This window comes from Lepisma saccharinum, chromosome 10 (assembly GCF_977018435.1).
Source record: "Lepisma saccharinum chromosome 10, izLepSacc3.1, whole genome shotgun sequence".
Lineage (NCBI taxonomy): Eukaryota > Metazoa > Arthropoda > Insecta > Zygentoma > Lepismatidae > Lepisma > Lepisma saccharinum.
In genome coordinates, this window is record NC_139238.1 from 54,302,425 (window position 1) to 54,329,650 (window position 27,226).

The window sequence follows — 27,226 nt, forward strand, 5'->3', positions numbered from 1 at the left end:
CCAAAATATTTAATGACAGATAGAGGGAAAGAATTTTACAATTCTACATTTGCTAAGTTAATGCAACAACATAATATTAAACATTATTCTACATACAGTGATCTGAAAGCTAGTATAGTGGAACTATTCAACAGAACATTAAAAAATCGTATGTGGAGACAATTTACTCTACAAGGCAATTATAAGTGGGTGAAAATTTTACCCAACCCAACCCAACAACAATACAGTACACAGTACTACTCACATGAAACCTGCTGAGGTAACCAAATCTGATGAACAGCGATTGATTTTTACTGTTTATTGTAAAAAATATAAATATACTACCAAAAAGCCAAAGTTTAAAATAGGGGATCAGGTAAGAGTCAGTAAATATAAACGATTAATCGAGAAGGGATTCACTAAAAATTGGAGTACGGAGTTATTCTCAGTGGTTCAAGTTTTACCAGGGAATAGAAATACATATATCATAAAAGATAATCATAACAAAATATTGAAACGGAGATTTTATGAAGAGGAACTTAGTAAAAAAAAAATATCGAGATACATATCTAATCGAGAAACTATTGAAGGAGAAAAATTATAAATTGTATGTGAAATGGTTAGGTCTGCCAGACAAAAGTTGGATAGAAGCAAACCAGGTGATTCTTTGACACCAACATGGAATGTGGAACAGCGTTTACCAGATGTAGTGGAAACTAATAAAAACTGGAGAGTTGTTACCTGATAATATAAGATGCCTCATTTGCAGGCCCATCAGGTTGTGGAAAAACCACTTTGCTGGTTGATAATTTCTTGCTTGCCCCCAATTGGCTAGATTGGAAAAATAGTCACTTGTATGTGTTTTCTAAAAGTTTAGAACAACCGAAATACCAACAACTCATGAAGCTGTAGGAGGGACTGGGTATAGCTACATTTGCATCAACAATAAAACCTCTCGACCAATGTTTGAAAAATTCTTTTGTGGTGTTTGATGATGTTATTCTGGAAAATCAGAATGAAATTAGATTTTTTTTTACATAGGGTCGTCACAAAGAAATAGACTGCTATTATTTAGCTCAAACGTATTCCAAAATTCCCAAACAGTTACTACGAGATAATACAAACTTAATCTATTTGTTTCGTCAAGATCATACTAATTTGAAACATGATATACGATGATTATGTGGGAGGAGACTTAAATTACAACCAATTTTCAAAATTCTGATCATCTTGTTGGAACAGCGACGATTTTGGATTTGTCACCATCGACATGACTCGTAAACCTAACAATGGTAAATTCAGAAATAAAATCAACGACTTTTTAAACGTTGAAACGATATAAAATAACCATTAATCAAAAAATAAATATGACAAAACACAAAATTGAAGATAATTCGAAATTAAGTGAGTACTTGTCCAAACGTTTCAATGGTTGGAAATCAGATAATCGAGGTTTTTACGAACAACACAAAAGTCAAGACCAACATATTATCGATGAAATCAGTGGTCTTGGTAAAGAGATTAAGGGTGTGACAGAACCAAACGGAAACCTCATCAATGAATTGGCACCTCTTACTGCTAAAAATTATGCAGATTTCCCTCTTACCCCATTATCTAGTATACACACCCCTCTGGTACTTAAGAAACCACCTGCTAAAGCAGCTAAAAGAATCAGATTAAAATCGAGTTAGGTCCCCTGGGAAGGGATTACCTGAGTACTGGAAAATTCGAAAAAGATGAGGTATTTCGTTTGTATCCAACTATAGAGGCTAATGAAGGCGTAGTATGGAAAATTGGCAAAACTAAATTAACATTCGAAGGGGACAACATAAAAATTAATTTGGGTGGGAGAAACAGCTGGTCCAGATATCCTGGTACCGTAGGGCTATGGGATGATTATCAAAGTTACTCTGAAATTTTAACACTTATAACCGATTATTGTTAAGACTTTTCCTCCGGAACGAATGAGGAGAAAGAACACTTCACTCCCCTCTTAAGTAATAGACTGTTCTGGACTTTTGGCGCACAAAGAGGGCAGTCGGCGAAAGAGAGTTACAGCGTCTGGTCTTTGTGGTTGAAGTCCGCGCGTGCGTTGCTGGAAAAACGCGAAAAAGTTTGCAGTCGTTCGAGCTGTTGACATTTTTTAGTTTTCATCACCGCGAGACCCAAAAGTGCTTAGATAGTTCGAGCCCAAAGGAGAACACGAATGGTGAACTTGTAGTTTGAAAGACGAAAAGACTTGTAGTGTGATGAATCGGCGAGAGGTGACTTCTACCGGACTTTTTAAGGATACAGACAGGAGGAATGAAGTGGAAGTGCTAACCAGAAGTTGAAGAATACTAGTGCTCAGTGATTTGATAGTGAATATTCTTTAAGTGTTGAGAGCTCTCAAATATGTGGCCTTTTTAGCGTCGATCGTTACAAACTTAAAAGTACAGCGCTGAACTATACAACCGTGAGTAATAATTTTCAATGTGTTATATTAGCTTCTATCTTGTGTTAGTTTTTAAGTATGGTTACATTTTTTTTAATCTTCGCCGATACAATCGGGGCACTCTCCGTAAATTCCTGTATCTGAACCTTTCAGTACAAATCAGGTGAAGGAGACTTACCAAGGACCTCCTCATAATTGTTTAATGTTAATTAGAACTTCAGAAATAAAAGTTTGTAAAAGGTTATTTTCTTTTCTGCTTGATACAGCAAGTCAGGTTTTGTAAAAGGCTGAAAATCCTATTTAGCTTGAACGAAAGCAGTAAGCTCATTCTTAAGCTAAAAACAACTTTTAATGTTATACACTCTGATGCATTGTACCAAAATAACGATGCCAGTGAAGAGCGTGTGAAATCGAGCAGCGGGGATAAATACAAAAATCTGATTAAACCTATCTGGAATCAACTAAAAACAGGTAGTGGTATAAAACAATACAATACTCTACCTAAGGAATTTGTATTGGTAAACGATGTGAGAAAACTTATAGATAGGTTGCTGGTTATAGCAGGGGAGGAAAATGCTGGGAACAATAATTTCCATAATGAGGAAATGGGTATTGTAAACATGATTAGTGAAAAAATTAGCTAATTTTATTGTAAACGATCCTAAAGGTATAGGATACTTAATTAAAACTAAAATTAAAATTACTTTACCTCCTAAATTCTGGAATATATCAGAGGGTCGAGGTTTAGTAAATGATATTATTAATAAACTTCCACTCGAATTACACGTACCTGGTTACCAATATTGTGGTCCGGGTACAAAACTTGAGAAACGAATAGAAAGAGGGGACAGGGGTATTAATCATCTGGGTGCAGCTTGTAAAGAACAAGATATTGCATGCAACACACACGAAAATCTGAATGATCGTCATGTGGCTGATCAAAAACTGGAAGAGGCAGCTTTTGGAAGATTAACAAGCAGAGACGCATCATTGGGTGAAAAAATAACAGCGTTGGGTACAACCATTGCTATGAATGCAAAACAAAAATTAGGGTGGGGTTTGTAATATAAATACCCTGAAAAATAATAATAATAATAAAACAACATGAGACCAAAAGGAGTTGTATACCAAATACCATATCACGATCTTAAAAATTTAAAACTTAATTACATTTCAACTAAAAGACAAGAAAAGAAGAGACAATGTATAGCCAAAGGAAACGGAATGAAATTATTACTTAGTACGCAACAATTAAAACGATTGCAAAATGCTAGAAAGAAAACACACTTTGGAGGTTTTATATTCAGCATGTCAGCCATTTTGGCTGCATTGGGGGCAGTTGGGAGCTTAGCTGGGGGTAGTGCTGCTATTGCCAAAACTGTGATTGATTAGAAAAAAAAATAAGGCAGAACTAGAAGAGCAGAAGTGTCATAGGAGAGAAAAAAATAGTCAAAGGTGTGAAGTCTAGAGCACTCATAAAATTAAAAAAAAGAAAAAGCTTTTACCAACCAAGACATTGAATCTTTAATTAAATTATTTAAAATTAAACACTTCAGGGGGGTTTTCATGTCTGATTCTATCCCTAAAGGTAGTGCTCACTCTCGAGAATGTGGCGTGGTGAATTTGGATAAGTGCGAAAACATCGGTACTCACTGGATATTCTATTATAAATAAAATGACAATACTTTTATTTTCGATTCTTTCGGAGGGGTACCCCATACAGAATTAATTCCTTACTTGAAACATGTTAAAATTTATTACAACGACGATCGTATTCAAGATTTCGATCAAATTATATGTGGCCATGTTTGCATTACGATGCTCAGAATTTTAAATAAAATACCAAACATCAAATTAAAAGATTTTCCAAAAGCTGTATTATATATTAAATATGTTTCAGTTTTGAAACTACATCTTCACGATGATATAATCTATCCAAAATATATAGCTCTAAGAGCATTCTACAGTATGCATCTGATTCCGAATGTAACTAACTACAACAATACTATATTAGAAGGTAATGAAAAAATAATTATTCCTCATGGACAGTATAACTTATCTACTTTACAATTATAACTTCCAACCACTGTGTTGCTTTCTCAAAATTCTGTAACACACAGAGTAGAGATTGTAACTACCAATGAAACGGTGGACATATCCACCATGGGAGAACTTTTAGGATTTGAGAACAATAGCAAATTGGAACCAGGTATTAGTACATAGGTAAATTTATACCAAAATTCTTACCTATTGAGACATTGAATATTCACTGCAACATTAACAAAGGTATGATTATCAAAGCAGAAGAAAATTCGATTGGTAGCCACAAGGAGACAGGTATCATTACTACATTTAAACCGAATTCGGAATTTATGGAACCTATCTTCTATTCCCCAATCCCACCAGTCTATTTCCCAGTTTCTATTGATAAAGTTTAATTACATAGAAAAAACAATTACGAATGAGAAAAATGAAATCATCGATTTTGCCGGTGCTAATAGCAGTGCGATAATAGAAATTAATATTTAAAAAATATTAATAAATACCAAGATGGAAAATATTGATAGTTATGAATTTCAGTCCTTCCCTCCAAACAGGAGGACATTTGCAAATTTGAATCAGCCTAATAAAGAAATCCAGTATAACATCACGGTGGGGGATGGATTCATTCATCCACATAGATCTGATCTGTATATAAAATTTGATATTGTAAAACAAAGTAAGGGTGAAGAATATCCCCTCCCCGGGGCTAATGTAAAACTTATAGATAATTTAGTTCCATTCTTATTTTCTCAAATTGAAGTCAGAAAGCATGGTTCAGTGATTGACAGGATTGATTGTCCTCGAATTACATCCACTACAGTGGGGACATTGAAACTGTCCAAATCAGAGAGTGCATATTATAAAATTGGTGGGTTCGAAGCTGGAACAAAAATTCAAGCAAAAAGTCACACAGTACTGTTCCCCATGAGATTGCTATTTGATTTTTTCTCTGATTATAAAGAAATTATGTGGAAAGGTGGTTTCAGTGTCATATTTCGCAGAGCACCCAATGATCATAATGCCATCATGAGACACAAAACTTTGAATGCAGATGGAACAGCTAATGAGGCTAGTTTACCCGAAGCTGCGAAATGTGTTATCCAGTCTATGAATTTGCAAATGCCTATAGTTGAATATGAATCGAATTATGCTCTCAAATTACAAAGCCAACATTTTGAAAAAATCCCCAAATTTCGATACAGTTTTATACATACGAATGCATTCAGAGGTCAGTGGAGGGTAAATTGTTTGAATTTGACCTTACTAAACAGTTCTAATCTTTGCAATATGACATGCCAGAGTTCGTAGCTGTGTTGTTTCAGACAGGGAGAGTTGACAATCAGGAAAAGGATAGCAGCCAGTTTGATAATTGTAAAGTTAAAAATGTATATCTGAAGAATGGCAGAACTGAAGTATTTCCTTTTGAAAATTACAATTTAAATATTACAGAACATGATTATTTAAAATTATATGAAGCTTATAGTGCATTTAAAAGAGTAACTGAAAGTAACATAGATATGTATTATAATCCAGATGAGCTCATAATGCACAGAAATGTTTTTAATAAATGCATCAAAACGAAAATTGGTAGTTATAAATGATCGAACTAATATAAAATTAATCTGTGAATTTCATGAAACTCTACCTGAAAATACAATATGCAGTGCAATTTTAATTTTGGAGAAATCATATATTTATGATGTAAAAAATGAAAGAGTGATCTAAAAATTTTAATAGTAGAGTATAATCTATAAAAAATTAGGCTATGTGTAGATTTTTTTTGTAATTTTCAAAATTTTGGTTTGATGTTAGGTTTATTTTTTTTCACGTGTTGAGTGCAATTATTATTAACTTCTAAACTAAAGTGCCCCCAAGGCAAAGTATGGATTCCACACTCGAGCATACACCTCTTGTCGTCGTGTGGATCCAGGGCTACTTTTTTTATTTTATTCGTTGTAATCTCATGGTTTGAGCTTTGTATTCTATTATCCTATCGAAGTATCCTCGACTGTGAAGAAAGGCAATGAATATAATCCTGGAATGTTAGTTTGTTTTGCACGGTATCTTTGCACGTTCCTTTTGCTTTCCTCGTGACGCTGCTTTCTGTTCTGAATGTATACATCTTCGAACGCAAACCAGCGAACTCAACAATAATATCACCGTTACACTCATATTTCAAATTGCCAAGAACCTTCTTGTTGCGGGAAGGAATTCCAAATCTGTTAGGTTGAGGGTAGGAAGAAGTGTCGAAATACCCAAGCATGGAAGGATGTTTAAGATCTTCGTAGAGGTTAGGTGTTTGTATGTCATACATAAATAAAACTATCATTGTCTATGTAAAAAAATTGACAGCTTATCGTTATAGAAAGGTTTCATAATATTATAATGTAATTCGAACATGTACTGTTTCGACAAGTCGAGAACTGTTGCACCAACGTAAATAGGTTTTCTGAATTTTATTAATTTTATATCTAGATTAAAAAGTGTTAAATTCTCGTTGTAAATTTTCACGATTTGAATCTAGGATCAGATAGTAATTTTCTACATTTATTGTTATCTGAATTCAATTTTATGTCTATATGCTTTCTGACGTTCTCCATTGTTTTTCCATAAACGGCATTATTCATTAGTTTATAAAAATTTCTATCTAATTCTGTAATGGCAGCTGTTCTGTGTCTCGTGTTTGTCTCAATATAAAATTTTAACCATGGAAAGTGTTTGAAATTGAGAATTGTTCTCACATTTACTACCTGAACACCCTTCCTAATCAAAAACTGGAGATTGTTGTAGTGGAAGACATATCTCTCTTTTCTCTCCAGAGTTAACATAAGCTTGCTTTGATTAGAATCAGGTGGACATTTATTTTCGGGAGCCGGAGGTAAATCGGAAAAGGTATCATGCAAGTTATTTGGAAATTCAATGTTGAATTCAATAAACAGACCAAATTCACGATCGTCGAAATGATTAATATCAATTAAAATGGGATCTATCCACTCGAATCCTCCGTAGGGAAGTTTTTGTATAATTGCAAATTCGTAGAGATTGTTTACGTAAGCGTAAAATATGTAATTCGAAGGTCGATTTGGATCGTATTGATTCTCAGACATGTGAATATTGTTTGCCTTTGCGTATCTCTGCGACCATTGCTCCATCCCCCCACGTATCCCCCTTTCTATAAAAAGTAACATGTCCACGTCCGATATCAATTCCAACTTGATCCTGGTCTGGAGAAACATAGCAGACCACGCCAAACCAGGAAGACTGTAGAAATATGCTGGATCTAATTTATAAATATTTACTGCTGTTTTTCTGAATACCTGAAAAACATCAGCAAGTATTGTTACGTCTAATTTTAGATATGCATCGTGATAATCCCAGAGAGTATTGCATCTCAATTCGTTCCATATTAATTTCGCATGTTCGTATTCTTCAATCGTAATTCCGTTTTCTTTTTCAGTTGACTGAATAATTCTTTTGAGGTGGGAGAATGTCATCGTAAAAATTTAGATTAATCGGTTACATATCCATAAGGATAAGTGGCTTTATGTTTATTCAATTCTACGTGTGCGTTGTAGAAACTAGCTTTTGTAATTTTAAATTGTTCGTCGGTACGTTTACTCGCTAAAGCATCGAGACTTGCTGATAGGAATCTAAAAGAATCTAGAAACCTCATCTCTATAATTTCATTCGTTCCTGGAATTTTAACTTTCTTACTTATAGAAATATAACGTTCTTCGTTTTGAGCAAGAAAATCTATTTTTTGCGTATCGTATCCAAGATTCCTAATTAAAACATGGAAGTCGTAATTTGATCCATTGTGAGAAAATATTCGTACGAATTTAGGCTTCTGGATCTTGAGGTTGCAGGTGTTACAGATTCCACTGATGTAGTTTCCGGTGAAATGATTATGGTGAAATACTTTCCGATTCTCATCCGTGAAATGTTGATCACTCACCGGACACGTTTCAATGTTATTGTAAGATTGAAGTTCATCGCTAGATATTGGAAGCATTGCTTTCGATTGGCATTAGAGGCTACCAATGTTCTCAACCTCCTCCACCATTTCTTTACAATAGAGTTCAATAACATTCGGTCCGCGATATATATCTGGTTTATCTATCCTATCCTACCAAACAACAACATATCCTAAACTATTTGGATCATGAAGCTGGTACGGTGTTGTGGAAGAAAATTCAGGATCCGGATGGCAATAAGACAATGGTTTGAGAAAAGCCTCACAGTCTGCGATGATAATGGCCGGATGTTCCAACAAGGCCTTGTGCATTTTAAAATCTTCGAATTCATTTGCTTTGGGCATCAACATGCGAACCGGTCTGTTGACTCCACAGTAGACTTTATATTCAGGAAGTTTTTGTTTGGCAATTTCTTGATTTTTGAAATGTTGTTAATTACGTTGGTCACGGTTAAACACCTTGGACAAACTTCGATGTGTGCATGAAACTTGGTTGTTTGGCTTCTGACCAAGCGGGAGAGTGAACGAATTAGTGTATAATGATGAACATCATCGTCAGTAATAAGAAGCAGATTGATTTCCACGGTTTCGTCATCAACAATATTAGTTATCCTAACAGGATGCACAAAATGCTTTACTGAAGTATACGAATATACATTTATAGCTAATCATTTTCCTTCTCCATTCCGTGCTCTGTTTTCAAACTTTGTTATGTCAGAAATAGCAACAGGGTATTCGATGCCTGTCATAGCATATTCAATCTCATCGATATATTTCTTATAGTGACTAACCCGTTCCGGATTATCTATCCAATGAACCGGGTGAAGCGCCGCTAAAATGCACCACATAAAACATTTATTGTCAGTGTAAAGAATATTCAGCACGGCTCTCTTATGCTGAATTTCTACCGGAAGTGGAACATAGCTCGAAGCAGAAAAAGGTGTAAATTTGTTTACATAAGTAATTAATCTGTGATGACTTCTACATAAAGACCAACCTGATCCCTTAGCCTCGAATTCATCGTGTTTCCTAATCAATTCACTAGTAAGATTAGAATAAAAAAGGTTCAAATTATTAATGTCTGCCAAATAAAGGACTTGGTTTTTCGTTTTGTGAAAAAAAATATTTCTTGTACCATTGGTTTTCTCATATTTACAGATTAGATCAACATATACTTTTATGGAGTTGTTTTCTAGTTTATTTTTCAAAATATTTATGATAGATGTTTTAATTTCACTCAAGAAACTAGAAATATCACAGCCTGGTTTCGAAGTAAAAAGAAAATCCAGGAGTTGGTTGTTGAATGCAGATCTAATCGGCTTTTGGTCATTAGACATCTTAATTTGTTTGGAAGTAGAAGCTTCAGTTTCAGGATGATCAATTTTTCTTTTCAATGATCCATGTCCGGTTGATGCCTTGCAAATTTTCATGTGTTTACTTAAATTAGCAATGCTAATTATTTTTCCACATTGAGTACAAGGCTTAGTAGGTAACAAACTATTTATTTTCGAACCTGTTTCGCTACATCTTGCCCTATGCTTGCTAATATTAGTTTGGAGATTAATTTCCCACAAATAGCACATTCGATGAACTTGGTAGATGACATTTCTTTTAATATGCTTTAAGTAAATAACAATAAGACGCACAATCAACTCAAAATTCAATAAGATTCTATTTACTAGAAAAGAACACTTTTAATAATTGATAGAATGTAACTTAAAAAACAATAGTTATAAATATAATAATTTTTTTCACATCTGGTAAAAATTTTTTCGGGAAAAATACAAAATTCAATACAAATACAAATTCATACAAATTCAATCTGTGTGAAAAACGACTTGAACCACCATCAAAATAAAATAATTTTAGCTATTACGTTAAAATTTTCAGCTATGTTATTTATACCGAATTTCCGGAGACAACAACTAAAGAACTAAACTCAATCTGATCGAAATTACTATGAAAAAAAATTACTTGATACAGTTTATAAACTTAAAAATAATAAATAGTATGTAGCTTTAAAATAAATTAAATACTTAACTTTTAACACTGCAACTACACATCCGTATTCTTCAAACACTCTCACGATACTGACGGATCTGTAATAGGAAAACCTAAGCGCGGATGAAAACATCCGAAACAGTAAGTCAATCAGAAGACACCCATTACGTCATAACCAACAACACGTTAGATACGGGTCTGCGTAATAACTTGTTTCGTAAACATTGCACAATAGTTTACCTTACGAGCCATCGCAATGTTGCATAATAACTTGTTGCATAACATGATGCAACAATTTACCCTTACAAGCCATCGCAATGTTGCGTAATGTTGCGTACTTTAACTAGAAAGAAATTATGACACTCGTATCAAGTGTGAGGTGAAAAAACACAGATTTGCAATAGTATAAAATCAACAAGATTTTATACTATTGGTATAAGATTGATTACTTTTGCAACCTCAAAGAATATAATTGTGAAATGTAGCACTTTTAAACATAAAGATATCCATAAATATAAATGGTCTTCTCCAGATGGTAAAACTCATAATCAGATAGATCATATTCTCATTGATAAGAGAAGGCATATAATTGATGTTCGTACACATAGAGGTGCTGACTGTGCCAGTGACCATTATTTAGTAATTGCTAAATTAAGAGAAAGACTTTCAGTGATAAATCATAAAAGGTAAAGGTAAAGTGTTCCCCTGTGCATAGCACCACGCCATGAAGGCGTATAGGGGGTGTTGGGGTAACGCCCCATACTTTCTTGATCCGGTCGTGAGTGGGGGTGATGTGATCAGCATCACGCCCCAGACCGCCTTTACACCCCAGGATTTCCCCCAGGTACCCATGTTATTCGACGCTGGGTGGGCGCCGGGGCCGCTTCCACCGTTAGAAAAGTTCCCGGATTTGAACCGGCCGGGGATCGAATGACTAATGTCGTCCAAAGATTAGGCTTGTGTTTTCGGGGGAAATAAATGCATTTGAATGAGCGATTTGTTCCAATTGATTTGATTGATTTTATTTTTTTATTTTACTTCGCGTTTTGTGCCTCTTGGCTAATTTGCGAAAATGGGGATGAGTGATGATATGATGAAAGTGATGAATGGACATTCACAAACAACCGTGCCCGAGCGGGATTCGAACCCGGGGCCCCTGACGTTGCAGCGCGATGTGCTAACCACTCAGACACAGGGTCCGGCGATTTGTTCCAAAAAGAGTTCCTGTAAATGTATTTATTTCAGAGTAATAATAATTATTATTTCGGCAAATTCAACATAGTTAAATCACTTACAAGTAAGTTTATGCGTTTGTATGTAATACAACATTTAATGACATGTTAGTTAAAATGAAGTCTGTGTTCAATCAGTGCGAAATACGACATTTAACAATTTTTGAACATAGATGAATGGTAATATTAATTACATGTATGCCGAAATTGTAATTACTATATTACTTCATTTTAACAATGTTCATTGTATTATTGTGCATATATTGTCTGAAATTGTGCAGTTTGAAATGTAAAAATCACGTCTTTAAAATATTATTTTCTATCTAGCCACAGTAGAGGATTTTCACTTAATTCATCAATAATATGCTATGTTACGGTTTACAGGGATTATGTGCTCGATGATATGTTCATTTCGTGAAAGAAATATAATGTACTACATGTTCAGATAGTAAATGCGCGGTAGCTGTGGACAAATCTGGAACTAACGATGCTATCAGAAATTATGTGCAACATGTAACAATGCCAATTCTCATTTATAATACATGAGATTTGTCACATTACAGTAGAAGGGAGAGAATTAGCTACCACACAAGTCTAGTTCCTTGTTGCAGACCTCAAGTATATTCTATCTTGTAAAAATAAACTAGTGAGAAACAGCAGGTATGTTAACAAAGTTCGCAAGATTGCCGACGAGACTTAAGACAATTTTTGAACTTAGTTTGATAAAGTGATGAAGTGGGAAAGTGGTAAGTAGCTGGCACAGTTGTCTGAAGATCGCACTTTAAAATCTGTTGTGGATCAGACCTTTTTATTTAGGACAATTATTGCTTTTTGACATTTATAAGAGGGAGAATATGAAAACTCTTATCCTGATCAATCTAATTTCTCGTCGATACCACCTTGGATGTGTTTTTCCATGTAGCTTCTTCAAAACTAATTTACTTCCTACAGGAACAGAGAGATATTGGTAAAAATCTTAACCCCTTGTGGCCCAACTGTGAGGTTAGACACGAGTTGATTTTTTTTTAAAATATATATATATATATATATATATATATATATATATATATATAATCACCCATGACAACCATACACCTTGTTAACAAATTCCTGTAATCAACCAAGGTTGACATCATACTGCTGAGAGAACCTTCGCGTTGACTATGAATTGTGGTCTCAGGCAGAGATTACGAAGGTTGCCAATCGTAGAACTGAGCATGCTCAGCTCGAAGTCTTCTGTGCGTAAGACTGTTAAATCATACACAACATGGTTTGATTGATTTGGTGTTTTAAGTTCACTTTATGCACAGTAATGCTAATCGGGACTGGACCTACATTTTAAAGTGGGATCCTAACCACTATGTGCTTCCACTGGGTATTGAACTCGGCATACACGACATGGGCCGAATTCAAAATTCCCTTATTTTAAATATTTATAGTTAACAAGAAAACACGCAGATTCGTAGTTTCGAAAAGCACCAATTTAATTGTAATGTTCTGTTTGAAATACTTTCTAAGAATACCAGATAAAATTGTGCAATATGTTTCAACACATGGCACAAGCTTGTAAGCAATAGATCAAGGAAGACTGCGTAGTTTAGTCACTATGATACTTGCTCACCACACGAAGGATCCCAGGTTCAAGTCTCCCCAACAGCTCTTTTTTTAACGATAGAATGCCAACTAATGTAAGTCTGTGAAATAATTTTTGCATATTAGATGACAAATGTTTATATTTCTTAATACAAATTGCAAATAGTTTTGAAACTGCTCAATACAAAACTAGTTTAATAAAATTGAGACCATTAAATGAAACATGAATAAAATAAATGTAATAATAAAAACAATAAATAGTGTATTATTTAAAACTACTGTCTGCATAGAATTAATGGAAATATATTATTTGATCATTGGTTTATTGATGTAATTATGCTATTAGATATTGTCTCTAAATCCATACACAGACCCAAACGTTAATGTTGGAATTGTTAGTAACCCAGTGTCAAGCTGTCATTTCATAAAGCGGTGTTTCTTGCAGTTTGTCATTTATATTCCTTCATTTTCTATTAAAATAATAAATGATTTATGTAGCTTTACAGCTTGAAACCTGTGCAGTTTTAGGCGTTGTAATGTAGTGAGCAAAGATGATATCGACTTTGTATCACTGCATTCATCAGTCCCTACCTGCACATAAACCGTTTTAAAATAACTGGAAGAACTTCATCTCCTCCCACTCCCGCTCCTCTATAAACTTCTGTCTCATCCGTATTCTAGGATTCCGGAACAATATATCTTTTGATACAGATTAAATTTAATATATTTGAGGTGATAATGCAAACTTGTGTGCACAAACCCGAAATCATCTTTAGTTAAAAAATATAGAGGCATGTAATTTGTAGTCACAGTGAATGTAGGTATGATCTGACAGCTCTATGTTTGGTCCACAAATGTAAAAAGTATTTGATAAAAAGGTAAAATTTAAGGCGTTTTTCGAAATTAGCCTGTGAAATCATGGATTAAAAATGCATGTCGTATGCAGTTTCTGCATCTCATGTATTCGACATCCTGCGGTTACAGAATTAAAGAAATTAGTTTCACTGCCTAAATGCGGATGTTGGAACCTCATTGCCAATAAAAAAATCCTAACCGGGCTCGAACACGCATCCTTGTGAACGTGAAGTCGTAACACTAACCACTCACATACAGCTTCTACTGGTAGGTAATTATTTACTTATCACGTTTGTGTTTTAATTGTTTCACCACTGGCTGCGCGTATTTCTTCTCGCTTATTTCCTTTCGGATGTAGTTGTTTTACCAACTGCTAGAATGTTTTACCTTCTGCCGCCCATGGAGATCATTATGGAATGCATTATTGTGGCGCAACTCCTAGAAAAATTGTTTCAAACAATTTGAAGTGGGAATCGTGTGCTTGATTACATATTTGATCGTAAACCTTTTCATATTTGAATTTTTCCTCGGAACGCCACCATCAACCGAGCATTTACTATCTGGACATATAGTAAGTACATCAAGAGAATTTTACGACTTCGTTCAATATTAATACCCCATTTCACAAATAAATTATGGATAATAGTAATAGATGTTATATTTTCCCTTTGTCGATTATTTCTGTAAAACAAAGGAAGATCTTTATGATTTTTGCGATGTAGTTAGCGAACTATATAAAAATATTAACTTGTGTCACCAGCATTTAAGGTATTTGGAAATGTGGAACTAAAATCTGTAGGCAAGCTGCTAAAGTGAAAATTTACTATATAAAGAATAACGATTCGTACACTTGCACAGTCTGTCATTTTGATCTCACGTAACTTATTTGCTTTATTTACATTTATGATCTATGGAAAATTAGAACAACGAGATATTTTCTAAACCTATCCTAAATATCACAAGTACAAGGGGAAAATATAATTATGCATCAACTTATATGTCAGCGAATTTTGCATGACACAATTTCAATACATGTCCGGGTACGTACAGTTAGAAGTTAATTGTCGTTCTTAGGGATGAGTAAAACACACATTGATATTCCTAAAACCTACGCCGTATCCTGAAAAACAACTTGTATCAGGCATTGACTCTTGATTTTTACCATTATCTAGCTTGTCTACCGAACAGGAATATAACGTATAGGGATTTTAGAATACGAGAACAATATCAGGTTTATTGTGTTCTCGAGCTTTTTTGGGTTGGACTTCTTAATTAAAGTAAGTTGCTTGCATTAATATTCTAGACGAGGTTCATTTTTCGTGCGATCGTAAATCTCTTCTTATAGGTTTTAATTACTGTTAGATCATTTAAGATTGGTGTTTTTATCATTCAGGAATTTCGAATAGGTTAAGCTAGTCACGTTTGTTGCATTAGTATTTCTACACATTCTCTATTTGACTGCACGTAAAATGTTTAATAAGAAAACGATTTAAAAAAATGTAGCCTACGTACAATTAAACCATGGAAACTTGTGCAGTCAAATATTTACCAAATATATTCAAATTACACAAGGGAATTGAGTTTCGGAAATCTTGTTTAATACAAGATTCCAATCTTAACAGCTCTTTCCTCAACATTCTGCACGTAAACCTTTACAAAATCATCTTGCATAACTTGGATCGTAAATTTTTATTCCACAGCAATTCAATATCAATTATTTATTTATCTATTTACGACTTTGTTTACATGGCGAAGTTAACCATTAATTATAGTGTTCAATTTTTTCTTTACAATTAATTGTATTCAATTAAACAATAGAAAAATAAGTAATAAAAGTAAAATTAAAATTAAAATAAAATAAAAGTAATACAAAAATTGGATTAACCATTAATCACAGTAGATTATTTTTTACTAACACACTATCTTGAGCAAGTTCTATATACTCTTTTCCAACTCTACCGATTTTCCTTAGGTCCATCTCAACGTTGTCCCTCCATCTTCGTCTTGGCCTTCCTACAGGTCTCTTACCATCAGGTTTCCCAACAAGAATCCTGTAAACTCCTCTTTCCTCTCCCATTCGTGCCACATGGCCTGCCCACCTAACTCTTCTTGATTTAATTATTCTAATAATATCTGAACATGAATACAAATTATGTAGTTCTAAATTATGTAACCTTCTCCACTCACCTGTTTCCTCATCCCTTTTAGGTCCAAATATTTTCCTAAGGATCTTATTTTCAAATACTCTCAATTTATGTTCCTCTTTCAATGTAAGGGACCAAGTTTCACATCCATATAATACTACAAGCAAAATTACTGTTTTGTATATTTTAACTTTTAGTTTCTCAGATATTAAATGAGAAGACAAAAGTTTATGAAGAGAGAAGTAACATGCATTTCCTGAATTAAGCCTACTTTTTATTTCCTCTTTAAAATAATTTTCATTTGTTAATATTACTCCTAAGTATTTGAATTTGGAAACTGGTTCAAAAGAGTTGTTATCAATAATTAGATTTTGATTATTACCCAACACTTGGTTTCGGCCCGTAAGCATATATTTAGTTTTCTCTTTGTTAACTTCCAAACCTATCTCTTTAGCAGTTTTGAAAAATATTTTAGCATTATTCTTAATTGTAATCACATCATCCCCTAGTAAGTCTACATCATCTGCATATGCTAACAATGAAAAATATATCTGAAGAGTAAAATTAAAAATAAATGCAGTTCAGTTTCTATTTATCAACGCACGCACACATATTCACACACAACTACCTATAGAGAAAGCAAATCTCGTTAGCTAGGAGCATTATGCATTGTTTTCTTGGAATTCATTCTAGGTCCAAAATGTTTAACATGTGTAATTTTAATTTTTTTTTGAATAGAGGTTGGATTTCGGAGGCAGTTTGTTCCAGTGTCCTGGAGAAGTAACGGTAAAATAATTGGCGTAGAAGTGAGATCTGTGGAGAGGAATGAATAACAAAGATTTTTCACGTGATCTGGTGTTGCGGGAGTGAAAGTCCGAAAGATATTGAATACCTGGAAAGGTAATTTGGATTTTTTATTTCTAGGGCTATGAACAGTAGGACAAGGTTGTGGTAAATCCGTTGATCACTTAATTTCAGCCACTCGACCTTCGCATAATACGGCGTCAAATGTTCAGAATATTTTATGTCAAACACGAAGCGAATGCAGGCATTCTGGATTCGCTGCAGGCGTCTAGCTTGCTCGTGATTAACGTGTCACAATAATCAATTATAAGGAAGACAAGAGATCGGAGTAGTTTGGTTTTTATACATTCGGGGATGAAGTTTTTAAGCCGGTAGAGAGAGTGTAGTAAACCAAAAGCTTCTTTACATACTAAGGTCACGTGTTCTCTCTAGGTAAGATGATGGTTGAGATTTTTAACTGTAATGGAGAGAGGCAAATGTATATCATTGACCGTGAGCTTAGGGAGATTTAATTCGTTAGATTTGTTCAGAATCTTTGGGGAAGCCTACGAGTATTCACTTGGTTTTGGTCGGATTGACGTGCAAGCCGTGGTCTACCGACCACTTGTTGATTATCTTCGGGTTGTTGTTTACACATTCGGTTGCATACAATATTTCTTGAGGAGGAAAGGAAAAGTATAATTGAAAGTCGTCGGCATGGATGTGATACCTACAGTGATTAAGCACAGACGGGAGGTCGTTTATATACAGTGTAAACAGGAAGGGGCCCAGTACGGTGCCTTGAGGGACGCCACAGTGCCAAAGAAGCTTTTCCAGAATGACCTTCGATGTATGTCGATGACAAATTGTTGACGTCCATGCAGATAGAATCGGAACCAGTATACCGTAGAGTTCGAGAAGCTGAATAGTAATGATAGTTTAGCGAGTAAAATTTCGTGGTCAATGGTTTGGAAGGCTTTGGTAAAATCGAGAAGAACAAGGATTGTAAGTTGTCTACTGTCCATAGCTAACCTCATGTCGTCAGTTAAGTTGACGAGAGCCGTGCATGTGCTGTGGTTCCTACGGAACCCAGATTCAAAGTGGTCTATTAGGTTATTTCGTGCTAGCAAGTAACGGGTTTGACCACTAATAAGATGTTCTAGAGCCTTAGAGAGAGCCGAGAGGATGCTGCTTGGTCTGAAATTGTTTACACAGGTTTCGTTGCTTGTTTTAGGTATAGGACCTTGGCCAGTTCCCAAAACGAAGAAAATGTACCAGAGAGCAAGGATAAATTAAATATGTCCGTGATAGGAATAAGGACGTGGTGGAGGATTTTTTATGATCATGACAATGGAAACTTCATCTACTCCTACGGCCGACGACTTTATCTTAATTAAAGATTTTCTAACTTGTTCCGGTGAAATCCAGGGAAAGCAAATTTTTGGAGCATTTGTGGAGTACGTTGCGATATTCCGTATAGTTTCACTTTTAATGTTATTTTCAATAATCGGCAGATCACAAAAATGGTCATTAAGTACATCTTGTTCAAATTTTGGACTGTGGTCGCACTTTTACTGTTTCCCGACACCTAGAATTTTTATTTCTTTTCCAGAGAACGTCCGATTTATTTAGGGTCGTCATTGACGTCATTCCTGTATTTGGTGTAAGCTCTGTCCAGCATGACCTTAAGCCGACGTACGTACGTCGTCAGTCAACCAGGGGGGCAGAGTCGTTTCTTTCAGACGGAGTGTTTATCGAACAGTTGAAGAATAAATATATGTTAACCATAATAATTCTCTATGAATTTAGATTTTTTAATTTAGTTTATTTTACTTCGCTTGTTGTGCCACTTTTGGCTAATTTGCGAAGATGGGAATGGTGATGACATGATGAAATTGATGAATGGACACTCACAAATACCCAGGCCAGGATTCAAACCCTGGACCCCAAGCGTCGTAGCACGATGTGCTAACCACTCCGCCAGAGGGGCCTGTTTAAGAATTTAGAGTAAGCTTTAAATGTAGGATAGCATTTTATGTCCATTTCCTTTTTTCTCTTGGTAATTTGAAAAATAAAGGCACATTAAGCAGAACGGTAAAGATTGGATTTTACTCTTCTTAATATTATATACGTATTTTCTAATGCCATGTAACATTTGAAATGTTATTGAGGTAAAAGCAACGTTCTAAACGAAAAAGAACGAGTAAGAATAGGTTTTCAGTCAGAAAACTAAATATGATACTCTTATAATGAATGCACTTTGTTAAATGTTGTAAATAGAATATAGGCTACTTGACTAGTACTGTGACGTCACGGTCACGGAAGCTGTTGTGAGGCCAGTATATAGTTATCTCGGAAGTCCCGGCCTATGGCTTTGGAACTGTTATTACCTTTAATTTGTATTTTAAGCCATAAACACTTTATACCGCCATAATTAATATCAAGTAATTCATAGTCAAGATTTAATTTGGGTCTCCCTGATGGCTTAGTGGTAACGTCGTCGCCTTGTAATCAAGGGGTCCCGAGTTCGATACTTGGTGGAGGCACATTGCAAAGAGCTTTTGATCGCACTTTAAACTTTATATCCAGTCCCGATTTGCCTATCTGTGCACAAAGTGTACTTAAAACATCAATTCAAACTCTATATTTCAGGTAATAAGAAGGACACAATTATTAGGTTCTAATCGATATTTTCTGAAGACTGTGTAATCATCTGGTAAATTCGAAGTAAGTTTGATTAACTTTAATCCATGTTTTAGGGAATGCATAAATATCATAATTATCAACTAGATATTTTGTTCTATGGTACGATATTTGTGAAATGTAATGATTCTGTTAGCCATTAATGATGAAATATTAAGGAATGAAATCTCCGTTTCAACGAATATAGAGATGGAGAAAAACTGAATAAATCTTATATATATTAAAATTAAGTTCATGTTATTGTAAAATCTAAAATCCTTGATCTTGCTCTGAACTCAGTCAAATGGCATTTATCCCTGATAATATATTAGATTATTGAATGTTTGACGTTGAATTTGATCAATGCATCAAATCAGAAAGTATTTTGTCATTACTGATATTTTTAATATTTTTAAGCCTGTAACACTTGGGTGCGTTGCTTTCACGTATTTCATACCTATCTATTGTGCATGTGGCAACCCTGAAATTGAGCCTAAGTCTACACGCAACGCACCAAGGCATTGTGTAAGTTGGGTTGCTCTAGTATCAAATGTCACTGTCCTGCCTAGTATCAACTGTCGCTGTGCTGCCAAGTATCAAATGTCGCTGTCCTAAATCTTTTGAAAGAAAATGTACCGTCAAGAAATTCATTAAATTATAATTCATTCTCATATTGTAAAACACAGTTTGGAATTAGATGTTCAATAAGCAAAATAGACGCATAACGAAATCTACAAGTACAGGGTTGTCCGAAAATCTTGTCACCCCCTACCGAAAATTAATAAGAAAAATAGAGGAATAATATAATAATATCAAACACATGTACTGTAAATATTGTTTTAATTTTCTATTTCAGATGGATGACACCAGCTCCTACAGTTTGGAAGTGAAGTCTTGTCGCACATCCTCTATGCTCTTGCCAGAATGCACACGATCATGTGCCCTTACACCTGCAATCACCCTCTCTTCCAAACTGTAGGAGCTCGTGTCAGCCATCTGAAATATAAAATTTAAACAATATTTGCAGTACATGTGCTTCATATTATTATATTGTTCCTTTATTGTTCTTATTACTTCTTGGTAGGATGCGACAAGACCTTCGGACCACCCTGTACAATTAACTTGCTACTCGCAAGAGCGAAATTGTTCATCCACCAGACATACCTCTTACTATCGTTCGTATTCATCTAGTTCCCATGGAATTACCAGAAAGTGCTATAACAACTGAAATTGTCTAAATACGGAATAGTACAAACAGTAGGAGTTGAAGTGTATTCCACCTCCCTCCCCTATCCAGTGAGAACAGGCAGGAAGATAGTCCGTATCATTCTACAAAAAACGGTGCCTCCTTTTATTATGTTAAATGAAGAGCGTTATTGGACTACGTATGAATGGCAACCCAAACTCTGTTTTAGATGTGGCGCACAGGACCACTTACAGCATGAATGCCAGCCTAGGGTGGCAAGGTCGACACGTACTACTGGATACGCTGCAGCCGTGGAAAATCCACTCCCCAGTTCTTCACGCCCCCATACGGAATCAACTGTTCAAGACCAGAATACCAGAACCATTTTACCAGTACCGGCATATCGACAGGCCACACCAGATGACCACAAGGAACAACTGGAGCAGATGGTAGTCACTAAGGACAACGAACAAAAGGCAAGACCTATGATTCCCCATCCCCCACAGTTAAATCCGCAAGAAGATAATGCAAGTGATGGTAACAAGGAAAGTATACACGAAAGTGCAAGCGAAAGTGTAAGTGGGAATGAATCTATAGTTCCAATTACTCTATTCGAAATTCCGAATTAAGACTCCGAAATCCCTACAAGTTCGATGTTCGCAGATGCAGAATTCCAAGAACCTACTCCCAAAAAACCCCGCTCACGATCCGCCAGGAAAGCGAGTAAAAATGCTACAGACCATTTGACCTTACGTCCGAAGAAACATAAAAAGGATGACGAGGTAAGTACAGCAGCAGAAGTACAGCTTAAGTCCAACAGTGGAAAACCTATTCAACATTTTTAGGAAAAGAAGAAAAAAGCTTAGAAGTAATAGGGGCAGGGACAGATAAACCAAGTGATGCAGTAATGCATACAGTTCTTGATTCAGGTAATGACGAAGAGATATGAGTGATTTTGCCCAGCGTCAAAATTGGAACAATTGCAAAGCGTAAAGTACTAACAATTTTTAATGCATTCTTTAAATCAGATCCATAATGTACATATTCACATTAGCATCGATTAACCTTAACAAATGACAAAGTCAGAATAAACTAATGTCGTTAAATTATTTTTTGACACAGTTGGATATTGATGTAGCCCTCCTACAAGAGGTAGGCATTGACAATTTTTCATCTCTGGCAAGGTACAATGTTCATAATAATTTTACCGCCAAATATCAAGGCACAGCAATAGCGTTGCATCAAAGAATTGATTTGCATAATGTTACCCTCCACCCATCAGAATTAGGTCCTTTGTTTTTATGCAATGTATATGCGCCTTCAGGAAGTCACAATAAGCATGAACGAGAACATTTTTTTTCTACAATCCTAAGTCCAGAATTAACATCGCATAAATGCATTAGTGGCAGGTGACTTCAATTCCGTCCTAGATAGGCAAGATCAACAACCTGGTTATAATTTTTCTCGGGCACTCCTTGAATCAACAAACGTTACAAGATGCATGGAAATGTAAAAATAGAGACCAACTAGGATGTACACATTATACAGCGCAAAGTTTTTCACGTATTGACTGATTTTATATTGCGAAGGGTTATAAAGAAAATTTACATAGTGTAAGTGTGTTTCCCGTCTGCTTCAGTGATCATAGTGTCTTAATTCTAAAAATAAAATTGGAACAAAACAAATCATGTATGGGAAGAGGATACTAGATGCTAAATTGTTCAGTATTGGAGGATAAAAATTATGAACAGCTAATAAAAGACACTTGGCTAGAGCTAGTTAGGCGTAGATCACTATTAAGACCCTAACAGAATGGTGGGAATTCATTGTAAAACCAAAATTTCGTTATATTAGTAAAATGTTTAGTATAGAAAGTCCTCCTCCGTAGCCGTGCGGTCTAAGGCATCATGCTTTGGTCGGCGGTTGCGGGACGGCATAGGTTCGATCCCGGGTTCAGTCTCCCAGTTCGATCCAGGGAATTTTCGGCCTGTGTATAGGGCTGGTGGCAACCCACCATCGTGAGGAAATTGGGGAGCTCGGAGTGAGTGAGCGTAATCCGGTCGCGAAGTCCTACAACGGCTGAAGGTCGGTCGGGCCGACCACCCGTCCCCCTAGTCTGGCTGCAGATCTCCACGCCCCCTTGGTGGCCCGCATGGGAGAGAGGCCAGCAGTCGGTAGGTAATCCTTGGCCCAATATTGGGCTGTAGCTCTATAGGGTTTGGGTTATAGTATAGAAGAAAGTAGAGATCTTAACAACATGTATAAGTTTTATTATGCTGTGTTACACGATTTACAAAGTCTAAAGATTTACAAGGTAAGGTAAATATGCCTTACATTAACAAGATGAAATCAAAATTACTCTCTATACACCGAAAGAAAGAGAACCATCGTAAAAATTAAAAGCAAAAAGTTCCATTTGGATAATTATGAAGAGGCAAATCTATATCATATTTTAGAAGAGCACAAACAAGTTAAAAGTCACCTGATAACCGAGATAACAGATGACACAGGAGAGATTACAACTAATCCCACAGTAATTCAGAGTACATTTTTACAATATTATTTAAAAATAATGGGTCAAGCTCATAATCCCTAAGAATCCGATTGGGACTTTACGAACCAAGTAACAGAAAGACTAACTGAAGAAGAACGGAAGGAAATTAGTATACCCTTTACGAACACCGAAGTAAGAAATGCAGTTTTAAAAGCGGCCAAAAATAAATCAACGGCAGAGGATGGTCTGCCCTCAAACTTTTATCAAACCTTCGTAATCTCTTTGGGGATGTTTTTTACGCAATGGGTCAATGATGTATTACAGAGTGGGAAATTAGGGTCCTCAAGTCGAACAGGAATAGTGGTTTTTCTTCCAAAAAAACAGAAACCCAAAGTGGTTACTGACTACCGCCCGATTACAATCCTAAGTAGCGATATTAAGATTATTAGCAGATGTATAAACATCCGCCTAATTCCTTACATGTACAAACTAATAGGGGACACATAATATGCATGTAATCCTCAAAGAAGAATTCATCATTTATTACAAACTACACGTGATGTAATTATTACAACGCAATACAAGCAATCTGACAAAGCAATTTTATCAGTGGATTTCTCACAGGTTTATGATAGAGTTAGTCATAAATATATGTACAGTGTTTTAAAGGCTTTTGGTTTCGGAGATACCTTTATGAAATGGATACAAATTTTGTATGGAAACACTCAGTTAAAACTAAAACTTAATGGGTGTCTTACGAAAAAAAATCAAATGAAACGAGGTGTTTTACAAGGAAGTCCACTTAGTAGTGCATTATGTATTAACACTAGTTCCCTTACTTAAAAAATTACAGGAAATAAATGACGGCATTTCTGTTATGTCAAAAACGATTCAAGTCAGTAGTTATATGGATGACATTACCTTATTGTTAAATAGCGAAAGGGACTTGAAGAAAGCAGAAAAGTTCTTGAAATATTTTGAAAATGTCTCGGGTGCAAAGCTAAAGTTAAACAAAACGTTTTTGTTGCCCTTGGGAGTTAACAATTTGTTTAGTAATAACACTAGTGTACGTGTAGCACAGAAAGTAAAAGTACTAGGTATACATTTTTATACAAATATCAGAGACAACATTGAACATAATAGTCGGTTAGTGACCGAAAAAGTGATATACTTTACATACAAATCAACTCAGGTTTCTTTGTTTGAAATCGAGAGTGAGATACTTAAACATCTATGATTTATCGAAGCTTTGGTACCTATCAAAGACATTGACCTTGTCAGCGAAGCAAATAGCTAGGGTGATGCAACAGATTGGCAAATTTCTCTGGCATGACTCAGTGTTTAGCGTGGCTTTGATCGAGCTATATCTCCAGGAAAAGAGTGGAGCTATGAACTTAAAGAGCGTGGCGATACAATCAAGAGCTTTATTTATTCAAAGTTGTCTTTCAGCGATATATTCTCCAATTGACTCCACCACGCAATAAATAATAATTACACTGTTAAAAGATGTACCACTAACAGCACCAATGGATATAAAAATAATCCCCAGAGAATTAATGTTTTATACCGATACTGATATTCATACATTTTATAGAACCGTGAAACATACTTACGACGATTCTTCTGTCAAGCAGATTTAAAGAGAGCAACTTAATACAAATATAATAACCGTTCGAATTGAAGGAGAAAATCCAAAATGTAATTGGAAGCAAATTTGGAATAATGTAACAGCGAAACATTTAACGAACAAGGCATTATCTATATGGTACAAAGTGATCCAACAAGTAATTGTAACGGCAGATAGATGTCATAAATACGATTTCAGTAATTCTCCAAATTATTATAATTGTCACGTTTCGATTACCCATAAGATAACAGAATTTAAGAAAGATGCCACAGTTTGGTCAAAATTAAGAACAATGCTCAGTAGAATTTGTCGTACTTCACCAAACCAAGTATCAGCAAAATACATTATCTTACCAGACTTTCATTTGTTTCCAAGTACAAAGCAAGAATCAGTTCAGTGGTTAATAGCACAATACCTAATGTTTTTATTCCCTGTGGGAAAAAATATAATTACTTGGATTTTGGACTAACTCTAATACTAGAATATGAACAAATGTCTCTAGATTATAGAAAATTACATTACGCCAACTTTTTAAATGTAATACTTGAATAACATATCTGTAAGAATTGTAAAGATTTACTGTAATTGTTTGATTTAAAATAAAATAAATTCAAAAAATAATAAAAAAAGGAGTGGTTAGCACATCTCCCTACAACGCCAGGGGTCCCGGGTTCGCATCCTGGCCTGGGCATGGATGTTTTTGAGTGTCCATTCATCAATTTCATCATATCATCACTCATCCCCATTTCGCAAATTAGCCCAAAGTGGCACAAGAAGCAAAGTAAAATAATGCAAATCAATCAATGATTGTATTAAGTAAGTTAGTGTTACAGAAGAGACATTGAAATTTGGATTTATTCAGTACAATTGAAACTATAATCTAATTAAGATATTATTAACACAAAATACGTAGATACAGAGATAATTATGTTTCTCTTTCTCTTAAAGTTTGCTCCTATATCTGCAGAGAAGGACGCACGTCGGCAACGTTTAAAAGGAGGAAGAATGGCTGGAAAATCACAAATTTCTAAGGCAGCAAGTAAAGTTCAATCTACAAGTTTACAAGATTTTACAGAAAACTCTTTACCGAGAACATCCAAACGCATAAAGGTAAGTTCAAGACGAAAGCGGAAAAGTTTCTTAATTAAAAATAAGTTCTGCATAGTTACAATCTATGAGTTATCTATCTACAACCTGGAGATCCGAGGTGATGTAGTCGGTAGACTTGCATAAAACATGTTAGCGATGTCCATCCCAGTATCACACATTTTTGCATCCTTATCGCAGTATGTTAGTATTAATATTCAATATCTAACCGATCAGTGGATTCAGACCTATAATCAACACTTAGCTCAGAAACAGAATCGTCTATTAAAATAAAATAATCATATTAGAAACTGAAGATAACTTTTTAAGCACCATAGTTACATATCAATACAATTGTTACACACATAGAATTTCACTTCTGGTTTCTTCAACAAGAATATTGAAGGAACGATAGGAGAAGAAAAAAAAATATATAAGGCTCAATTTGCAGTTTCAGTCCGTAATTGTCTCTATCATTGCAACACAGTTTATAAATTAAATATCAGCATTCATACACTCAAATTTTTAGTTATTTGACAGGATTGGGTTCGTTCGGGGCCTCCGAGATGCGTATAAATCGTCCATACTCCGTATACGGGCCGCAGCCTGTGATGGATGTTAAAGGGACTGATGTCGTCAAAGGATTAGTAGTGTGTTTTTGGGAAATAAATGAGCGAGTTGTTCGAAAAAGAGTTCCTGTAAATTTATTTACTTCAGAGTAAGAATACTAATTAATATCGCAAATTAAATATCGTTATGTCCTGATCAGTTTATGCGTTTATCCTATATGAAATACAACGTTTAATAACGTGTTATTAAAAAAAGTGTGTTCAACCAGTTCCGGATCTACAAGCCGCAAAACCCAGCAGTGCGGGGGGTCCGGAGACAAGTAAGCCTTTAAAGGGCCCTTGGCCATTGACATAGTAGAGAGTTCGAATATATAAAAAATAAACATAGTTACTCGGGGGTACAGGAACAAATACAATATACAGGCCAAGCAAAAGTTAGAGTTCCCCGTGCATATAACACCATGCCATGAAGGGTTTGAAGGGCCCCACATATTTCCGATGTCGGACATCTTGGCCGGCCGCCTTTACCCCCCCCCCCCACCTTC

At 35.2% G+C, this 27,226-nt stretch overlaps 1 protein-coding gene across 1 annotated transcript in view; it reads left to right on the plus strand.

The window, feature by feature from the left end:
* LOC145993912 (inter-alpha-trypsin inhibitor heavy chain H3-like) overlaps positions 1-27,226 on the plus strand; it is a 473,549-nt gene that overhangs the window by 60,483 nt on the left and 385,840 nt on the right. The window contains exon 2 of the mRNA XM_083129826.1: positions 25,975-26,136. Coding sequence (XP_082985952.1) covers positions 25,975-26,136 — 162 coding nt within the window. The remainder of the gene's footprint in view (positions 1-25,974; positions 26,137-27,226) is intronic.